Raw genomic sequence first — 17,397 nt, 5'->3', positions numbered from 1 at the left:
CTCCTCCGGCCGGGATGGCTTCCAGGAGGGACGCGATGGCTAGCGGGGCTTAAAACGAGGAGCGGGGAGCGCGAGCCGGGCCCGCGGCGGCACCTGCCCGATGTCGGTGGAGAGCCCCGCGCGCAGCACGGCCGCCAGCCTCGAGGGCTGCGAGTTTGTCGGCGCCCCCCCCCCCGTGCCGTTACGGAGTTAAAAACGTTGAGCGACGTTAGAGCCGGCCCGGCGGCAGGGAGGCGCGGGCTGCAGCTGAGGATCAGCTGCTAAGGGGAGCGGGGAGGAGCCAGCGGGATCAGGAAGCGGCGGAGTGTCTAACACCTCTCTGCCATGGCTGGCTAAAGAAAAATCATCATAACCATAACAAGGGGGGAAGCGGGGGAGGGGAGGCGGCGGCGGCGGGGGAAGGGGCGGCGGGGAAGGAGCGGCGCGGCGGCAGCATGAAGAGGCGCGGCCGGGGGGGCAGCATGCGCTCCGTGGTGGGGTTCCTGTCCCAGCGGGGCTTGGAGGGGGACCCCCTGCTCACCCACGACTTCCAGCGGCGACGCCTGCGGGGCTGCAGGAACCTCTACAAGAAGGACCTCCTGGGCCACTTCGGCTGTGTCAATGCCATTGAATTCTCCAACAATGGAGGCCAGTGGCTGGTCTCAGGTAAAACGGGCGCTCTCCCCGGCCCTCGCCCCTACCCCCTCCTCCCACCGCCCCCTCCCCACGAAGCATCCTCCTCTCCGGCCGCTCCCCTCGGCCCTGGGGGAGCCGCGGCGCCCGGAGCCGGCCCGGAACGGTTGCTCCCCAAGTGGGGACCTAAAATGGTTGACAGGTTTTAAATTCGGCTGTTATTGGTGGGGAGGGGGGCGGCCCCGGACAAAGTTTTTCCGTGAGTATTTTCAGGACGCTGGTGGGGGGGAGTCTGAAGGGTGCCCTTTTAATTGCCGGAGCCTTTGGGTTTGCCCCCCCCCCCCCCCCCCCCCCGTTTTAAATTTATGTATGTGTACGTATAATTGGGGAGGGGACACAAAAGTGCGGGGGGGGGGGAACCGAGTGACATCACTCAGCGCCCGCCCGGAGCGGGGTCAGTAGTGGTGGCCGAGGTGTGGGGGACAGTGGGGCGTGGGGACTGGCACCCGTAACCCTCCCCATCTTTTAGGGAAAGAGAGCAGTATTTGTTTTGTTCCTCCTCCCCTTCCCGTTCAGGGTGCTGGGAGCAGGGAGATTATGTAGTGGTGATGTTTTCTTTCTGGGGAGGGGGGTTACGGCTCCGCTGCTCCCAGCGGGCTGGGGGAGGCGGGATGCTGTCAGGTGAGGGCGGCGAGGGTTTGGCATCAACGGCACTGACGGCAGAAGGCTCCAGGGTCCTCACCCCCGTTCCCCGCCGGGGAGGGGCTGCGGGGCTCGGCAGCTGCCCGCCTCCCCCTGCCCCACACCCCGGCAGCGCTCGGCGCAGGTGCTTCTTCCTCCTTCCCCGCCTTCGGGCCCGCGGGGGTGACGGCGGAAAACGGGCAACTTCAGGCCGGGGCCTGGCCGGCCGCTGCAGGCCGCGTTCTCCTCGGGCGGCTCGCAGCGACAGGCCGGCAAATCGAGGGCCTATCCCGGCCTCGAGGGGTCGCAGTGCTCCACTGGGGCGACCTCCCCCCCCCCCTTTCACTCCCCTTCCCGATGCTCGGGGCCTCCCGCGGCCTAGGCCCGCCGCTCGCTGCCTTGCTGTAGGACGGCCTCGGGGAATCGCCCGGTTCCTGGGCACGAGGCCTCGGCAGCTTTGTTGGGAGCAGCCCGGGCGTCGCGGTGTTGCTGAGACTCCCGTGGGTGGGCTGTGAGCAGCAGCAGGGCTGGACAAGTGGGTGAGGGCACGGCTGGGGTTGTGCGCTGCCTCATCCGTGTCTGCTGGGCTGGGCGGCATCTGGCACACAAAAGGTAGCAGGGATGGCTCCGGGAGGAATGTCGGGATTAGTGAAAAGTTGGCATGGCTGTTAACAGCAAGGGTGAAATAAAAAACACCGAAGCTTTCCCCTGTGAAGTCAGACAGATGTACTAAGACCTTCCTCACTTTAACTTTCAAAGCTTTTTCAGTTACGAAGGATAGGTCTAGTGACTTCTGGAATAAGCGTTACTCTTGGGGAATTTTGTATCCTGGTGCATTCACAACTTTTTAAGTATGCGTCTGTTTGTCATGTGGCTGTATGTATGTGCACTTTTGCACTGGGGGAGTACCGATCCATCTAAACTTTCAGATGTGCTAGATCTGACATACTGGCTTGTACTGGTCCTTCTCCAGCAACAGGCAGTTCTATGCATTTCTGTTCTAAAGTGCTATGAAGAGCATGTATCTTTTTCTTTTACACGATAAGTGATAGACCAACAGAGTTTTCAGTTCTTGCTCAAGAAAGCCTTGGGAGACACTTCAAGTCTTGTCAGACATCACTGATGCACTTAGCTATGTTGATGCCCATTCTTTATGTAGAAGCAAACAAAGCTGAGGGCTGGAGGGGACTTCAGTGACTAGTTTTGTCCAACTGCCTGAGTCAAAATAGGTGCAACAAGAGAATGAAGGTGGTTTTCTCATCAGGTGGATATGTAAAGAAGCAGTGATAAGAGGAAGACTTTCAAGCTGTGTCCAGTTCTCAATTATTAACTTCTTTAAAGGTTCATATTATTTATAGTGAGTGGACGTCTCCCTCATTATACAGGAGATGGTGCCCTTCTAAATTGGTATGATGACTAAGTAAATGTTCTTAAAAAAAAAAAAAAAGTAAAAGGGGAGGGAGGAGGTAGATGAATGAGGACACTTTAAGTTACTTGTTAGCAGTGCACAAATTTGGGATAATTAAGACCAGACTACCTTAAACCTGACCTTGCACAGGTGCCCTGAGAAAATGAAAGGTTCTAATTACGGTAACTGCTTTTGACTAAGTTTTGCCTTATCTGTGACCACAAGACCTAGAATGCTTTACGTGAAATAGCAAAAACAGTCAGGTGCTTTGTTCATCGTTCAAGAATAAAAAGTTAAAAGGTAAAAAAAGATCTTTTGATACTGTTAGATATTGTGCTTTGTTTATATTACACTCAAAATACTACTTTTTAGGATCTCACTTAATTGTGAAATGCTGAGAAACAGCAAAAACAATGAGAAGGGGAGCTCAGGAGGAAGATAAAGGAGGGGGTATAAGCTGCCTGTTATCTGCAGATTTTGTGGAAGTGTTGTTTCAAAAGACTTCCAAATGTAGATAGAGCCTTAGAATAGATGGCATGTGGGTCTGTCTTCCCCCAAAATAGTCAGTGTGCTGAGGTAAGGATGAGATGTTAGATACTTCCATCTGCGCTTGTAGCAGCTAAGACAGTTAACAGGGATATCTGAGTGTGTGAAAAGGAACAGTGCAAGCAGTCTTTTCTGTTGTTCAGTTTTAAGTAATATGTATATTCTCAATGTTGAGGAATCTTTCTCAGCTAATTGACTTGTTAATACTTTAGATCTCATTGGAGCTGTTTTAATGAAGTACGGTGCAGTCATACTGGCTTTACTGATTGCATTTAAATGCTAGCCTGTTTCCAAGTTAGTACTCATCCATATTGGCTGGAATACTTTTTTCTTGTGTATGTGTCCGACTTTTAATTTTTTTTTTCTTTTGGACATATCTCTCAGAAGCAAGTCTGTAAGGCTAATGATTACTCTTTCAGTAAACATTTCAAGCTGCTTAAACGGGGTTTACATTGCAGATAGTTTTCCTGTTAGGATTTTGGAGTGAACTTCAGTGTAGACAAGCTTCAGCAAGCCTTTTGGAAGCATGTTTAGAAGTTTTTGGTATCCTAACCTCATTAAATCTTGTGTTAGTGATTACACATTTAATAGTAACAGATTTTGTTTCTAACTGTGGTTTTGAGTAGCACTGTACTTTTTTTTTTTTTTTTTTGTGCCATATTCCTATGTTCTGGATGCATTTGACCATTTTGGACACTATAAAAAAAGTTTAGGTCAGCAAATTAGGTGGTATCTGCTGGCCTATAGGCTTTTTGTTCTGCCTGCATGGAACTTAACAGTTTCACTTTAGAGAAGGAGAGAAAGAGAAACACTACTGTTCTCAGGCAGGAGCCCTGTAAGTAGGGTCAGGCGTAAGGAAATGCATTTATGAGAAATGAAAAGAGGAAGTAGATACTCAGGAGACAATGTAAGAAGTAGGGAAGGCCTATCTGTAGAATGACACAAGGGAAGAAGAGAGCTCTACCCCAAAGAAATGTCTAGCTGGGACTGAAATTGTTAAAACTAGCTTCTGGATGGAGTTAAAAGATTTAATTGGACACAGTGTCTCATTGCAACTTCTTATATACTAGGTGGTGGTATTTTTTTTCCTAACATTTTGAGAAACACAGCTGTCAGCGCATGGAAAGTAAATTCACTATGCGACGATAAACAGCTGACTTCTTCCCTCAGATATGCCAAGCATCTTTCTGCAATTTAACTTAAAAATCATCTTTATTTAGTCTGTCTAATAAGCTTACTTTCCCTCATCCTCAAGTATGGTGGATGAGTCTTTCTGTTTGTTTAAATGACTGTCATTTTTAATGTGTGCTATCTCTTATAAACATAAGTATCTTTATCAGAACCTTCCCCTCCCCCTTCCTACCCAAAGTGTACTTTCAAGATAACTCCTTGGAAATGCTGTAATCTGAGGCTCATTTAATCCATGCATGTGTTCTTTTTCTGTCTCTCCACCTCTTTTTTTTTTTTTCCCTCCCCTCTTGCAAGATAACGTAGAAGTTAATTCCTTCTCCATGATGATAAATTTTTAGGGTTGCAAGCAAGTGCTGGTAGTTCATCTGTCATTTGGTTGCCAGGTAAATCCAAAAGAACATGAGCCTAACGCAGCAGGCACAAAAGTAGTGGAATATTACCTATGAATTAAGGAAGTTGTGTATCAAATATGTTTAAAATAGAATTGTTTCTGATCTTAGCCTCTTTATATGGAGTTCTGAATGAGAAGTCTTGGATCCAGTTACTATATAATATTTTCATTAGTGTCTGAAAATTAAAAAAAAAAAAAAAAAAAAAGATTTACCAGGAAAGGCGGCAGTAATTTCAGAGGATAGGAGTTGAATTTGAAATTTAACATGCTACCTGGAAAAAAAATAGCATGCAGCTTGATAGGGACCAGTGCAAAATATTTCAAAATGGTCAACTCTTTAACTGCACTATGGAGGCTTGGCAGTAGTCTTGCAGAAGAGAATCCAAACATGAAGATAGACCACATAACTAATGCTAGATATGATACAGCACGTGAAGTAATCATTCTGCTCTGTTTAGCTCTGGTGGGGCCTCAGTGCTCCATTCTGGGCATTGAATTTTGGGAAAGATGTGGCCTAATTAGAAATTATTCATAGGAGATTGAGGAGGTTATGAGTAGGGATCAGAGGCATAGGAGAATGAAAGCCTGGAAGAAAGGATTTTCTTCAGGCTGCAGAAAGAAATGCTGGATAGAGAGGCAAGTCTTAAAACATAAAAACATATAAAAGTGCTTTAATTGTTGTTGCATAAAGTTGTAAATTTTTCATTCTCCACTGGGAATAGGACAAAAATTCTGTCATGAGTTATAGCAAGGAAGAATTTAGGGTGTGGTTTGATCTTAATGTGCTGTAACTCATGTCCACATCCAAGAGGGGTGGCCTTTTTTTCCCTCTTCCCTTCATCCCGTAGTTCATTCACTTTTCTTCTGCTCTCCTTTGTAATGTGGCACTTGTACGACTTAAAGTCATAAACAAGTGTGACTGAAGTGTCTGGATAGGGGAAGGAATAGAGAGGTCGTTTGTTTGAGGGTTTTTTTTTCCATCAGGAGAACAACCTGAAGGTGTTCACTTGCTGGCTGCAACACTGCTGCTTTTGAGGGAGGGAAAACAGCTGGGTTGGGTGCACACCACAAGGGGGAGTGGGATTACATGCCCGTCAAACTGCACCCTTGGGCTAGCTATTAGGATAATCTGCCTAATGGCAAGGATAATGAAGCACTGAAGCAGGCTGCCTAAGGAGGGTGAAGAAGTGTACCGCTGGAGTTGGTTGTGTGGGTTTTGTTGTTTGTTGTGTTGGTGTTTTTTGTTTTAAGAGCAAACTAAACACACATCTGGTAGGAATAATTCAGGTGGTCTGCCATTTTGCCCACAATCAACAAAGTGATCAAGTTCTTGAAATGCCTTCTATACTTCGTCATTCTTGCAGCTTCTTGAGCAGATCCAAGCAATAGGCATAATCTTATGTTCCTATTCAGAACTGTTGCCCACTTGTCATGTAGGTTCTTCAGTGTCTGGGCCTGAAGAGGCATACAGGAGAAAGTACTGTAATGATCTTAAGCTTTGTCCACAACTGATAAGGTTAATACTCTTAACCTGCAGTTGAAGTCCTTAGTGGTATGATTTTTTAAATACTTCTCTCTGCATGTGAGAGTTAAGTGTGCTTCATGAACTATGCGGGTCCTGTTAAGGTTAGATTGGCTTTCAGCAAGGACATGTGCTGGCCTCCTTCAAACTTTTGAGGAGAACTGTACTAAATCAGCTCAGGTAGACCGCTGTGAGAGTAGTATTCTCTTCCAGAATTAATTGCATGTGAATTTACTGATTGCCTGTTCTGAAGGTAACTCATTCAGGGAATATGTCAGGGAAGAACTGGCCCAAAAGTGGAGCAAAATTGGAATGCTTTGAATTTGGAACTGTGAAGCCAGTTAAATGTTTGTTCTTAAATAATCCTAACTCATTTGGGATCTGTTTGGTTATTTAAAGTAGACATGTTCTACTTATGTTGTGTCTATGCTACTTAAAACTAGCCAACCGTCACCACTGACATGTTTTTTTTTGGAGTGTTGTTCTTGGTTTTGTTCTCCCAAACTCTTGGGGTATGCAGTAAACACAAACCATTCCAAAGTGAGCAAACTGTGGAGGGGTTTTTAATTATTCCCTGAGGTCCTCTTTGGGTCGACAAGAAGCAGAAGATTGTCAAGGGTGAACACAATGTTTACTTACTTAGGGGTCTATTTCAGGATATCTGTCCCAAGATTTGAAATGAAAGCTTTATTTTTAGTTATGTTCTATGTCTGTCCCACCTGTGTCTCATCAAGCCAGAAAACCCTAAACATTAACAAAGTATTCCAGTGATTTGGGGTAGGAGAAGAAATGTGTATTTATTCTTCATAAATGTATTCTTGTTATTTATTTTAAAAATAATAATAGGAACACTCTTCCACATTGAGAGTAATGTGGGAAGGTGATAAATTTTCCAGCCTTGCTGACCACAAATATTTGGCCTGAGTTCTCTTCCTGTCTAACTTCCATTTTACATGTAGAAGCAGGTATGATCTATAATGACCACAGAAGTACTTGGCTAATTAAGTCTTTTAAAATGTAGTTCCTTTCTGAGAAGTGGCTGTGGAATAACATTCTAAGCAGGGTCACGCAGACATTTAAATTGTCAGTCACACAGACCTGAATGGGAGCACTGAAGAATGGAGAAAGTGAAGCTTTTCTCCCTTTGTGAATGTCAAACTTATTTCTGACACTTTTATAGTTACATTGTCCCAGGTAACTTTCACAGCAAATAATTTGGGATTTCAGTGAGCAACTTTGTGGCCCAGTAGGAGGGAGCTTCCAATATGCTATTTAACTCTTTGGCTTAGGAGTGCTAAAGGATCTAGAAACCCATAAAACAGTTTTTTATTTGTACCCACGCCTGCAAATACTTGCAATTTTTTTGCATTAGCAAACTTTTGAACTTTGTTCCAACATTATTAATGGTATCATAAGGTAAGAAAGCAATGCTGCTGCGTACCAGAAGGTGATTGCCACTACTGCTCTAAACTTGTAGGTAGGTTGCATTGAAATTCCGTGTAGTTAAACATACTAAAATAATATCCTCTTGAAAGTGGATGCTAATATTTTGTTAAGTATCTCTTCCACCTTCACTTGGCTTTCGTAGCAGATGTCGGAAACACCTCTGTTCTTTGAAAATTTCTGCACTTAGTTTTCAGACCGTTTGACATCAGGAGCATGAAAATTACAAACTCATGGATAAGTAGGACTTAATTTCTGGAAAATCCCTATGGAGGGCCTGGTCTAAGGTGCTTTCCAATGTAGCCTTTTTTTTTTTTTTTTTTAACATGTAGTAAACCTATTGCAATTGGTGTATGCTCACTATCATGTAGTTATGCTCAGTTAATCTGGTTTGGAGAGTTGTTGCGGAGTTGTCACAATTTTGCACAGGGGTTCCAGTGCTTCTGGGAAGAGTTGGTGCACGTGTGCACTAAGTCCACCATGAATTGAAGTTATCTTAATCTCCATTCACTGACCAGCTGTACAGAGCAAATGCTGTAGGCATGAAGTTTCCTGTACTTCTCAGGCTTGTAGCTTATGTTCCATAATGCGTATGCGCTTTGTGTTGGATGAATCATAGTTCTTTTCTACACAGCCATCTCCTTCCACATCTTATTATTTTCTTCGCTGCCTCCTTGTATACCTGTCCTTGTGCCTCCATCCTTCCTTTCCTCATTTTCTAACAGATTTTTGTTTCTGGTGAAACTCGCCTGCAATCAGAAATATTTCTGGAGTAGCTGAACTGGAGGCAGAAGGCAGCGCACTTCCAACTCAGTCTACGTTAGCATTTTATTAAGCTTTTCTGTCTTCCCAATAAAGTGAGGCTGCTAAGTAGCTGTGCTGTTGGGTAGCAGGATGTGTAGACTTAAAGCAGTGGTTTAGCAAATTGACTTGCTATGGTAACAATAAAACTGTTATTATGTTTTGCTCTGAGATGTCTTTTTTGCAAATGTCTTGAAAGACAGCAGGTGGAGTCTGATAGAAGCAATGTTTGTTTTCTAGCCTTAAATGTTGTTTGTCAGGTGGTGATAACATTATGACTTGGCTGTTGGCAGCTTCAGAAAGTGACCACTTTGAGTGTGACAGTCACCTCTTTATTTTAGTGTGGCTGAAGTGGCCATGTATTTCACCAGTGATCTGCTCTGTGTCCTCATTATTAGTTCATCTGTGATCACTGGAATACAAGTACACGCTTTCTTTCCTGTTTCTAGACAGAAAGGAATCTAAACTCATGTCGGTTCAGATTACCATAAATTATGAGTTTTTCTGGAGCTATCACATTTGACTCTTCTCATTAGTTATCAAATTCATTACAAATCTTCTTATGATGTATTACTTGTTTGCACTGCAAAGTACCAAATCAGGAAGAGGAACACACAGTATTAATTTCATGGAGCATGGATAAATGTAACATGCAGCTGTACTGTCTATCAAAATGATTGTCATAAAATCTCTTGGGAGACTTTAAGGCTGTGAGACTGTTAACTTAAGGGATATTTGATATAACTCAGTTCTGTGGAAAAAGATCCTAATAGCATCATCTGGTGTGAAAATTTTAAAGAAATCTGAATAATGGTAGTGATGAGTTCTTTCTGCATTTGCCTCTTTGTGGAGTAAAACAGAAGAATTTCAAATTCCTTTTGTCTCTGTTTTGTGACTTTTTTCCTTCAGGATGGGAATGCAGAAGGCATTGAGGTTATGTTTTTAATTGTGCAAAGAAGCAGTAAAATGTTTCAAGTGAAATAAGCAGATTTCTAGTAGTGCTTTTAAGTTGAGATGCCATTCTTTGATTTGCTATTGAGAGGCAGATAATGATAATATTTTGATTTCAAGTTGAAGCATCTTTGAGTTTTACAAGGCATCCAAAATTGATGTTTAGCACTATCAAATACAATAGAATCTTCAATTTTTCACTTCCTAATAAGCCGGTCCTTAATGCAATTAAAGTGTGAACATTGTCTAATACTTCTTTTGTTTGTTTACCAGATAGAGAAGAAGGCACTTTAATGCATCTCTGTGTGACATTCTGAACAGGGAACTTGGTCTTTTACAGTGAGGGTGGTGAGGCACTGGCACAGGTTGTCCAGAGAGGTGGTGGATGCCCTGTGCCTGGAGACATTCAGGGCCAGGCTGGACCAGGCTCTGAGCACTCTGATGTAGCTGTAGGTATCCATGTTCATTGCAGGGGAGTTGGGCTAGATGACTTTTAAAGGTCCCTTCCAACTCTAAGGATTCTATGACTCTTACTGCAACTAGGCAAGCTATTAGAAAAAGCATGAAAAGGTATGAAGCAAGAGGGATTTGAACTTCTTCGGTTGTCCTCTTTGTTAGGAGTTCACCTCAGATATGTCTGTCTTAATATCTAGAAACGTGATGTAACTTGACATGCTTAAGGTTCTTGAATGCTTTGATAAAATCTCTCTATGGCCATGTGTCAGTCCCATAACCTTTGCAATAGGGACTTTTTAAAAACTGTTACTGGAGATAGAGTTGTTGGTCAGAGAGGGGGAAAAAAGAATGCCTGTTTCATGAATAGCTTAAGCAATAATCAGAGAATGGCCTGGGTTGAAAAAAGCATCAAAGATCACCTAATTTCAACCCCCCTGCCATGGGCAGGGTCACCAAGCACTAAACCAGGCTGCCTGAAGCCACATCCAGCCTTGCCTTGAATGCCTCCAGGGGTGGAGCATCCTCAACCTCTCTGGGCAACCTATTCCAGTGTGTCACCACACTCTGAGTGAAAAGCTTCCTCCTAACATCTAACCTAAATCTCCTCTGTCTTAGTTGAAAACCATTCCTCCTTGTACTATCGCTATCAACCTATGTAGAACCCAATAAGAAGTTGATATGGAAGCATTCTGCCAATATGCATATGTTAATTTGGCATGTAATTCATCTACAGCTTGCTACAGAATTTTACATGCCAGTAAAATCCTGAATGTCCAGCTTGCTAAAGCCTGTCAAGAATATATTGGCAGATAGCAGCTTTTTATTCCAAACTTCCTGCTGATTTCTCTGCTATTGTTCATGTTAATTGAATACCTGACTGCATAGCGTCTTTATGTAAATGCTTATGTATCCAAACCATTATGATGTATGACAGTTTTTTTTAATGCTAAATTAGGGTTTCTTCTATGAGTAACTGCAGAATTAAATAATTTGTCTGTCACTGTTTTACACGTGACTCAAGCAGTAATGTAAGTTTCTTGCTCTCTTCTAGGAGGTGATGACCGCCGGGTCTTACTTTGGCATATGGAAGAAGCCATCCACTCAAGAGTCAAACCAGTTCAGCTGAAAGGAGAACATCACTCCAATATCTTCTGTCTAGCTTTCAACAGTGGCAATACAAAAGTGTTCTCTGGAGGTAAGGGGGAGCACCCTGATTTCAGTTAACCTGATTTCAGTCACCCTGATTTCATTGTGGTTACCTTAGAGTAGAAGCCATAAGTGAGGTCCTGCCCCATAGTAAAGTGCTTTTCCATAATCCCCTAGAGTTCTGGAAGCTGGCATTAATCAGGTGAAGGTTCTTTAGGGACAGGGAGGGCTTTACCTAGCACACCATTCTCAACTTTATCACGTTTCTATTTTTTTTTAACCCAAATCCTGTTGTAAGGGCATTCTGTTGCAAACTGTCATGAGAGTCCTGGGTTCTGTCTTACACTTACTTGTGCTGCAAGTCATCTTTGTCACTCCTTAACTATGCTCAGAGCAGATCCTGCATCCTGTCTGGCACTCCAGCCTGATTGTTAAAAAACCTCTGCTGCTACTGATTATAATGGACCCTCAGTTGGCTATTGCCATCTGTTGGTGGGTCACTTTTTCTCAGATCTTATTTCAGTTCCTACTGGGTAAGTGTCTGCCCTTGAGATTTGCTGACACGTTAAAGTCTAAGTGACCTTGATATTCTTGGACATAGGTCTACATTTTAGCCAGAAGTTGAATTCAGTCTTTAGTACAAGGAAAGTAGATGTGTATTTGTTCCATGGTATTAGTCCCTAGAATTTGGGTTTGTTTTACCTTTCATTGCTTGATTTATTTATTTATTTTTGAAATGTTGAGGTAGGATGAAGAGTTGAAATGACAGGAAAAGGAGAGGCATTTAAATACTTTAAGACTGTCAAAATGCAGTTGGCACCCTTTTCTGCTATAGTTCTGTGATGTGATTGTTGAAGGAATAGAGATTTTATCTCCTATCAGTGTCTGTCAGCATACAGCTAGACTTATTTTGACATTATCAGACCAGAGCATTTCACTGCCTCTTTGTTACCAAGATTTTTGAACTGCAAATCAGTGCCTTAAGTTTATTCTGTGGACATGTAAATGGTGGAAGCTTTCCATACTTTAATGGTGTGTTAAAACCATAGTGCCCCTTAGAGGGGAAAACAAAAAGTTGAGAGGAAGAGAACATAACAAAGCTTAAGATAGCGTTGAATTTCATGGTGAAGTGATTCAGATATATTGAAAGTTGAGGCAGAGAGGACCCCAATGATGTTGAATAGTGAACTCTGTCTTCTTATTTTTGACACTGCTCTTTATTTTATTGAGAGAAACAGCAGTTAGCGCTGTCCTCAAATGAATGTTTCTGTTAGAGGCCTGCAGTTATTCCAATGAAATAATTTTACTTTAGTTTGAATTTAGACAAATGGAATCTTATGTGAATATTCAGGAGATTAACTGACAGGTGAACTGTGATAAATCTTGCTGGAGCACTGTGATGATTCCTTCCCATTTCTAACTTACTTCTCTCTCCACTGGTCCATTCTGTCAGATACCGTTACCACTGTGGTTAACACCTGTAGTTATAGATTTGTATCATCGATTATAGTATATTATTGCTAATCTGACAAATTAGATGAGCTGTGGCACAGACGAACTGGCTGTACTCATCTCTTTCTGCTTCTCCATGTACACATGCTCCACCTCTGCCAGAAATTATTTCCATTGGAGGAGTCAGGAACTCTTTCAGCTGCTCCATCAAGATTCACAGAGCTCATCTGCCAGGATTGCAAGTCTGACTCTTGGATCCTCTGTAAAGAGTTGCTTTGCGTGGCCTACATGTACCATCTGTTATCTCTCTGTCAGTAAAATGAAGCTAACTATTTATTCGCTCAACAATGCTGATTTTCAAGAGGCTTGGAAGAAGTGCAGATGCTAAGATCTGTTGATTTCCCTCTCTTCCAAACGTTACTGAAGTTGGAATATGACTTCCATGATTTGAATACTACAAAAAATTAGAAATTAAAATATGGGAACTAGCAGGGCACATTACTTCATTCATTCTGTAAATCGTGTTGCCAACAACTAAGAGCTTGGAATCTGAGGACTTTTCTGTCAAAAAAAAACCTCTTGATGGCTAAAGAGAAAAGATTTTTCCACTTCAGTATAAATTGAATTCCATCCAAGGAATTTCAAACCTCCTTCCTTTGAAGGACTGTCTGTGTAGCATGCACCACATCAAACTGTTTCAAAAATGGAAGGCAGGAACTGAGTGGATGGTAGTTGCATGTCATCTCAGGAGAAAGAGATACCAAGAAAATTCCTATCCCTTCTTGATGCACAAACACCGGGAGCAGAGAAACATGAGAAGTGAAAGATCTCTTATCAAACTGCTTGAATTTTTGTTTTAATCCTAGGTATATGCAAAATAGAAATTACAGGAAACTTTTTTTCTCCAGAGCTCTGTTATGACAGTTTAGGACACCTGAACTGTGCTCCTCTGTATGTGGTCTGTACTATTTCATCCTCATAAGTATAGTTGAAAGGAATGGTGGATACTTTCTGTCTTTTCACTCATTTTAACTACTGTTATCAAAAGCAGAGATAATATATGTCAGAGTTAAATATAAAATTACAAGGGCAATTTCTTAACTGGAGAAACTACCCTATGTTATTAATTGATGACATTCATAGACATTAGTGTAGTTTTACTAGCTGTAAACTTTGCCTATAATGTGTAATGGTCTCCATTGCAATTAATGGTGAAAGGATGCTTACCTGTAAGTGATTTGTTTCTTATACCATAGAAAAGATGAGCTACTGCATTAATCCATTTCTGGTACAATTTAACCAGGGCCTGTACAGAGAGCAAGTAGGTATAGAAAAGTTTATTTATATATAGAAAAGGTATAGAAAAAGCCTTATTAGTCAGAGAAACTTTCTCATATTTCTTCTGTTGGGACAAATGAATTGAAAGATATATGGGATGAATGGAAGTTGCATCATTTGAAAACTTAAAAATTGTAATAGATAAAATTCTGCTCCTTCTATACTTCTGGCATTAATGTACACTGGAAAAGCTTCACAACTTGATAGCACAACTACAAAGATTTACAAAGCATAAAAACATGATTGTTTACTTTCTGTTTTTGTTGTTGTTGTTGTTTTTATTCTTCTGAATAAAATGTGTGTTTCTCTAAATATTTTTAAACAGGAGCTGCCAGATTAGTTAAACTAATATTCAGTGCAGAAACTGTGGGGAAGAAAAAAATTTTGTTGCTATACCTTGAAAAACACAGCAGAATCCACTGGAATTACTTTGTAGCTGTGATCTTATTCTGCATGCATGCGATTAGTTTCCATTGTATTCAGTGAATGCAATCAAAGAAAAATGACATAATTGTCTGCATACTTGGCTTGGTTTTTGTTAATACAAAAGAAATTGCAATTCATGCTGTCACATTTGTGCCTTCTCAAAGGTTGCCAGACTCTGGAGGCTGGCAGCATGAGCTGGCATTGTTTGACGTGTGCCCAATGCATTTTGCTTATGGCACCTTTTTTGCACCCTCCATTACCTTCTTAGGAAGCATTCTCTGAGCAGCAAGGAAGCTGCATTCAAAGGTGAGAATTAAAGGTGTTCTGCTGCCTTGTAGTATATTCTTTTTACTACAGATGTCCTACTCAAGCTTAAACTGAATGAAGAATGGCCAGTAGCACGGTTCAGTACAAGTATTAGTTAAGCAGTAGAAAATGGAATCCATTGCTGAATTTGATCGTGACTGGAAATGTCACATGGAGCTTTTCATGAAAATGAGCACAGGGCTGACCTCTTGGCAACAGCACTCGTCTTTTCTATGCTTTGGTTTTGATTTCAAAATAGAAAAAAAAAAAAAGTTAAATTCCTGCTTTTATTTTTCTTGACTTCACTGAAACATGATGTTAACTGTTTACATTTCTCTTTATAGGCAATGATGAGCAAGTTATACTCCATGATGTTGAAAGGTAAAAACAGTTCTTGTTTCTACTGCTTCATAAGCTCCTCATTGGAGACATTATTTTTGCTGTTTTAATTTAATGGTCTGAGTGAAGAGCATAGTTTTAATTTAACCCCACAGCATGCTTTTTATTTATCTAAACTCGTATCTGTAATAAAGTGTTCCTCTCCTCATTTATTAATTTAAGTACTTGGTTTCTGCATAATTTTGACCTTGAAGGAGAGTGATTTGTTAGATACGTACGCCCTCCCACAAGCAGCATAGTAGGTCTTATGTAGATTCAGAGCCAGGTTATTCTGGCATATATACAAATATTCTGACACATAAAAGTTTGTGGGTTTTTTTGTGCTATGATGTTTGGTTTCTTTTGTCTCTTCCCCCCCAAAAAACATTAAAAAAATCACAAAATCATTAAAAAAACAAAACAAGAACAAACCTGAAAAAGTTGAAAAATTGAGCCTTGATTACTCAAGACTGGACTTAATGTTTGAAGTAGAAAATCTGGAAGATACAACTTTGATCTGTACTTGTAACTTCTGTAGATATAAGCATTACCATTTAAATAACATGAACTCAAGAAAATGAAGTATAAAGAAAAAGAACAGGAAGAGAGAAATGCTAGAGCAGAGAAATATAAAACCTTAAATGTTCTTAAATTTCTTAACCTGGTTAATGTTATGTGGACATATTCCTTGCTAGGTTAATCCTAAGTCACTGTACATCTGCCTTCCATCGTGCATAATACCTACTTCTCTTGTAAATCTTGGGTGAGGGTTGGACAAAAGTAACTTTGCCTTGCTCTTCTAATGCTTTCTGAAGATGCTGTTTTGTGTACTTGTCAGTAGGTGGCTATGTTTGTTTTAATTAAATCTAGACATTTTATTTATTTTATATATTTATATATTATTTTATATTTTATATATTTATTGGAATTTTAGATACAGATGTTTGTTACATATTGTGGCTCTTCAAGCTTCTATGAGAACTTTGTTGTTGACAATTTTCTCTATAAAATATTTGTTCTCCTCTTTCTTAGATGTTAAAACAAGTTTTTTTCTTTATTTTTATGTATTTTTAATGTGCTTTTGTTATCAACTTGTTTTATTTATTTATTTATTTATTTTCTGTAGCTGGGCTAAGTCTAGTTCTAATCTAATATATAACTTCCCTCTAAAACTGTTTGCATGATCTTCTGAATGGAAAGATCATTTATTAGTCTGACACTAATTCTGATTGGATTTGCCAGAAAGCTACTCTGTTGTCTTGAGTTATGACAGCTTTATACTTAATCCATCAACTGCTTTTTCTTATAGATGGCTGTTACTAGCTTTTCTGGTCTTTTTCTTAAATGCCCATGAAACAAAATTAGATCTCTCACGAACAGGAGCAATTTACCATATTGACAAAGCACTGATTTTACACGTTATCATTTTGGGGGGGTTTCCAACAGATGTAGAGATTCTGTACGGAGTGTATCCCCCAAACGATATTCCCTTGTGCTGTGAATGAAACTTAGACACTTGGGTGACTTATTTTTGTATTTGTTTGTTTTTTTCCATATGAGATAAAAACGTGGGTCTGATTTATCCTAGAGGACCAAGTAATCCTATCTGAAGAGCCAGCTGGAAAGTTGCTCTTTTGTGAGCTTTGGCTGGACTTTTGGGTGATACAGAAGCCTGCATTAATGAATCTACTTCTGTAATGTTTTCCTTACCAGCCTAAGCACTATAAATATAACAGGTCCTCAGACCTCTTTCCCATTACTTCCTCCCAAGAATAACTGTCGTTTGACTTCTTAGTCACACTATGCAGCTTTTCATTGTGGTAGTTGTTGGTTTCTTGTGTTTGGCTTATCCCAGTTAAACAGAAGGATCTTTATATAAAGATAAATGTACCTTGTCACTATTACCACATAGGCAAAACTGTAAGTACTTTTTTTTTTTTCTGAAACAATTACAAAAGAAGGAGGGATCATAGTGTGTGTTTCTTCCAGCACTGAGACCTTGGATGTGTTTGCCCATGAAGATGCAGTGTACGGCCTTTCAGTGAGCCCAGTTAATGATAACATCTTTGCCAGTTCATCAGATGATGGCCGTGTTCTTATCTGGGATATCCGAGAGTCTTCCCATGGAGGTGAGATATTCAGAAAAAAGATCTTTGATGTGGAAGGAACTTGGGCTCATGGGCAGGGCATGGAAGGCAAAAAAGCTGTATTTATATGGATTAGCAGAGCAGAGAATGTTGGAGAATCACAGAATTGTAGAGGTTGGAAGAGACCTCCAGAGGTCATGGAGTCCAACCCCCTGCCAAAGCAGCTCCCTAGCCCAGGTTGCACAGGTAGGCGTCCAGGCGG

General features: G+C 41.3%; 1 protein-coding gene across 1 annotated transcript in view; it reads left to right on the top strand.

Moving 5' to 3' along the window:
* The first annotated feature begins 211 nt into the window (after positions 1-211).
* The window catches only part of DCAF5 (DDB1 and CUL4 associated factor 5), a 66,578-nt gene continuing 49,392 nt past the window's right edge, over positions 212-17,397 (top strand). The window contains exons 1-4 of the mRNA XM_065754517.1: positions 212-645; positions 11,054-11,197; positions 15,015-15,051; positions 17,038-17,177. Of these exons, the coding sequence (XP_065610589.1) occupies positions 435-645; positions 11,054-11,197; positions 15,015-15,051; positions 17,038-17,177 (532 nt within the window). The 5' untranslated portion in view covers positions 212-434. The remainder of the gene's footprint in view (positions 646-11,053; positions 11,198-15,014; positions 15,052-17,037; positions 17,178-17,397) is intronic.

Source organism: Cyrtonyx montezumae, unplaced genomic scaffold (assembly GCF_038088225.1).
Source record: "Cyrtonyx montezumae isolate F1298 unplaced genomic scaffold, pur_monq_1.0 scaffold_10, whole genome shotgun sequence".
Classification (NCBI taxonomy): domain Eukaryota; kingdom Metazoa; phylum Chordata; class Aves; order Galliformes; family Odontophoridae; genus Cyrtonyx; species Cyrtonyx montezumae.
The sequence above is the reverse complement of the archived record's forward strand: the minus strand, read 5'-3'. Positions and strand labels throughout refer to the sequence as shown.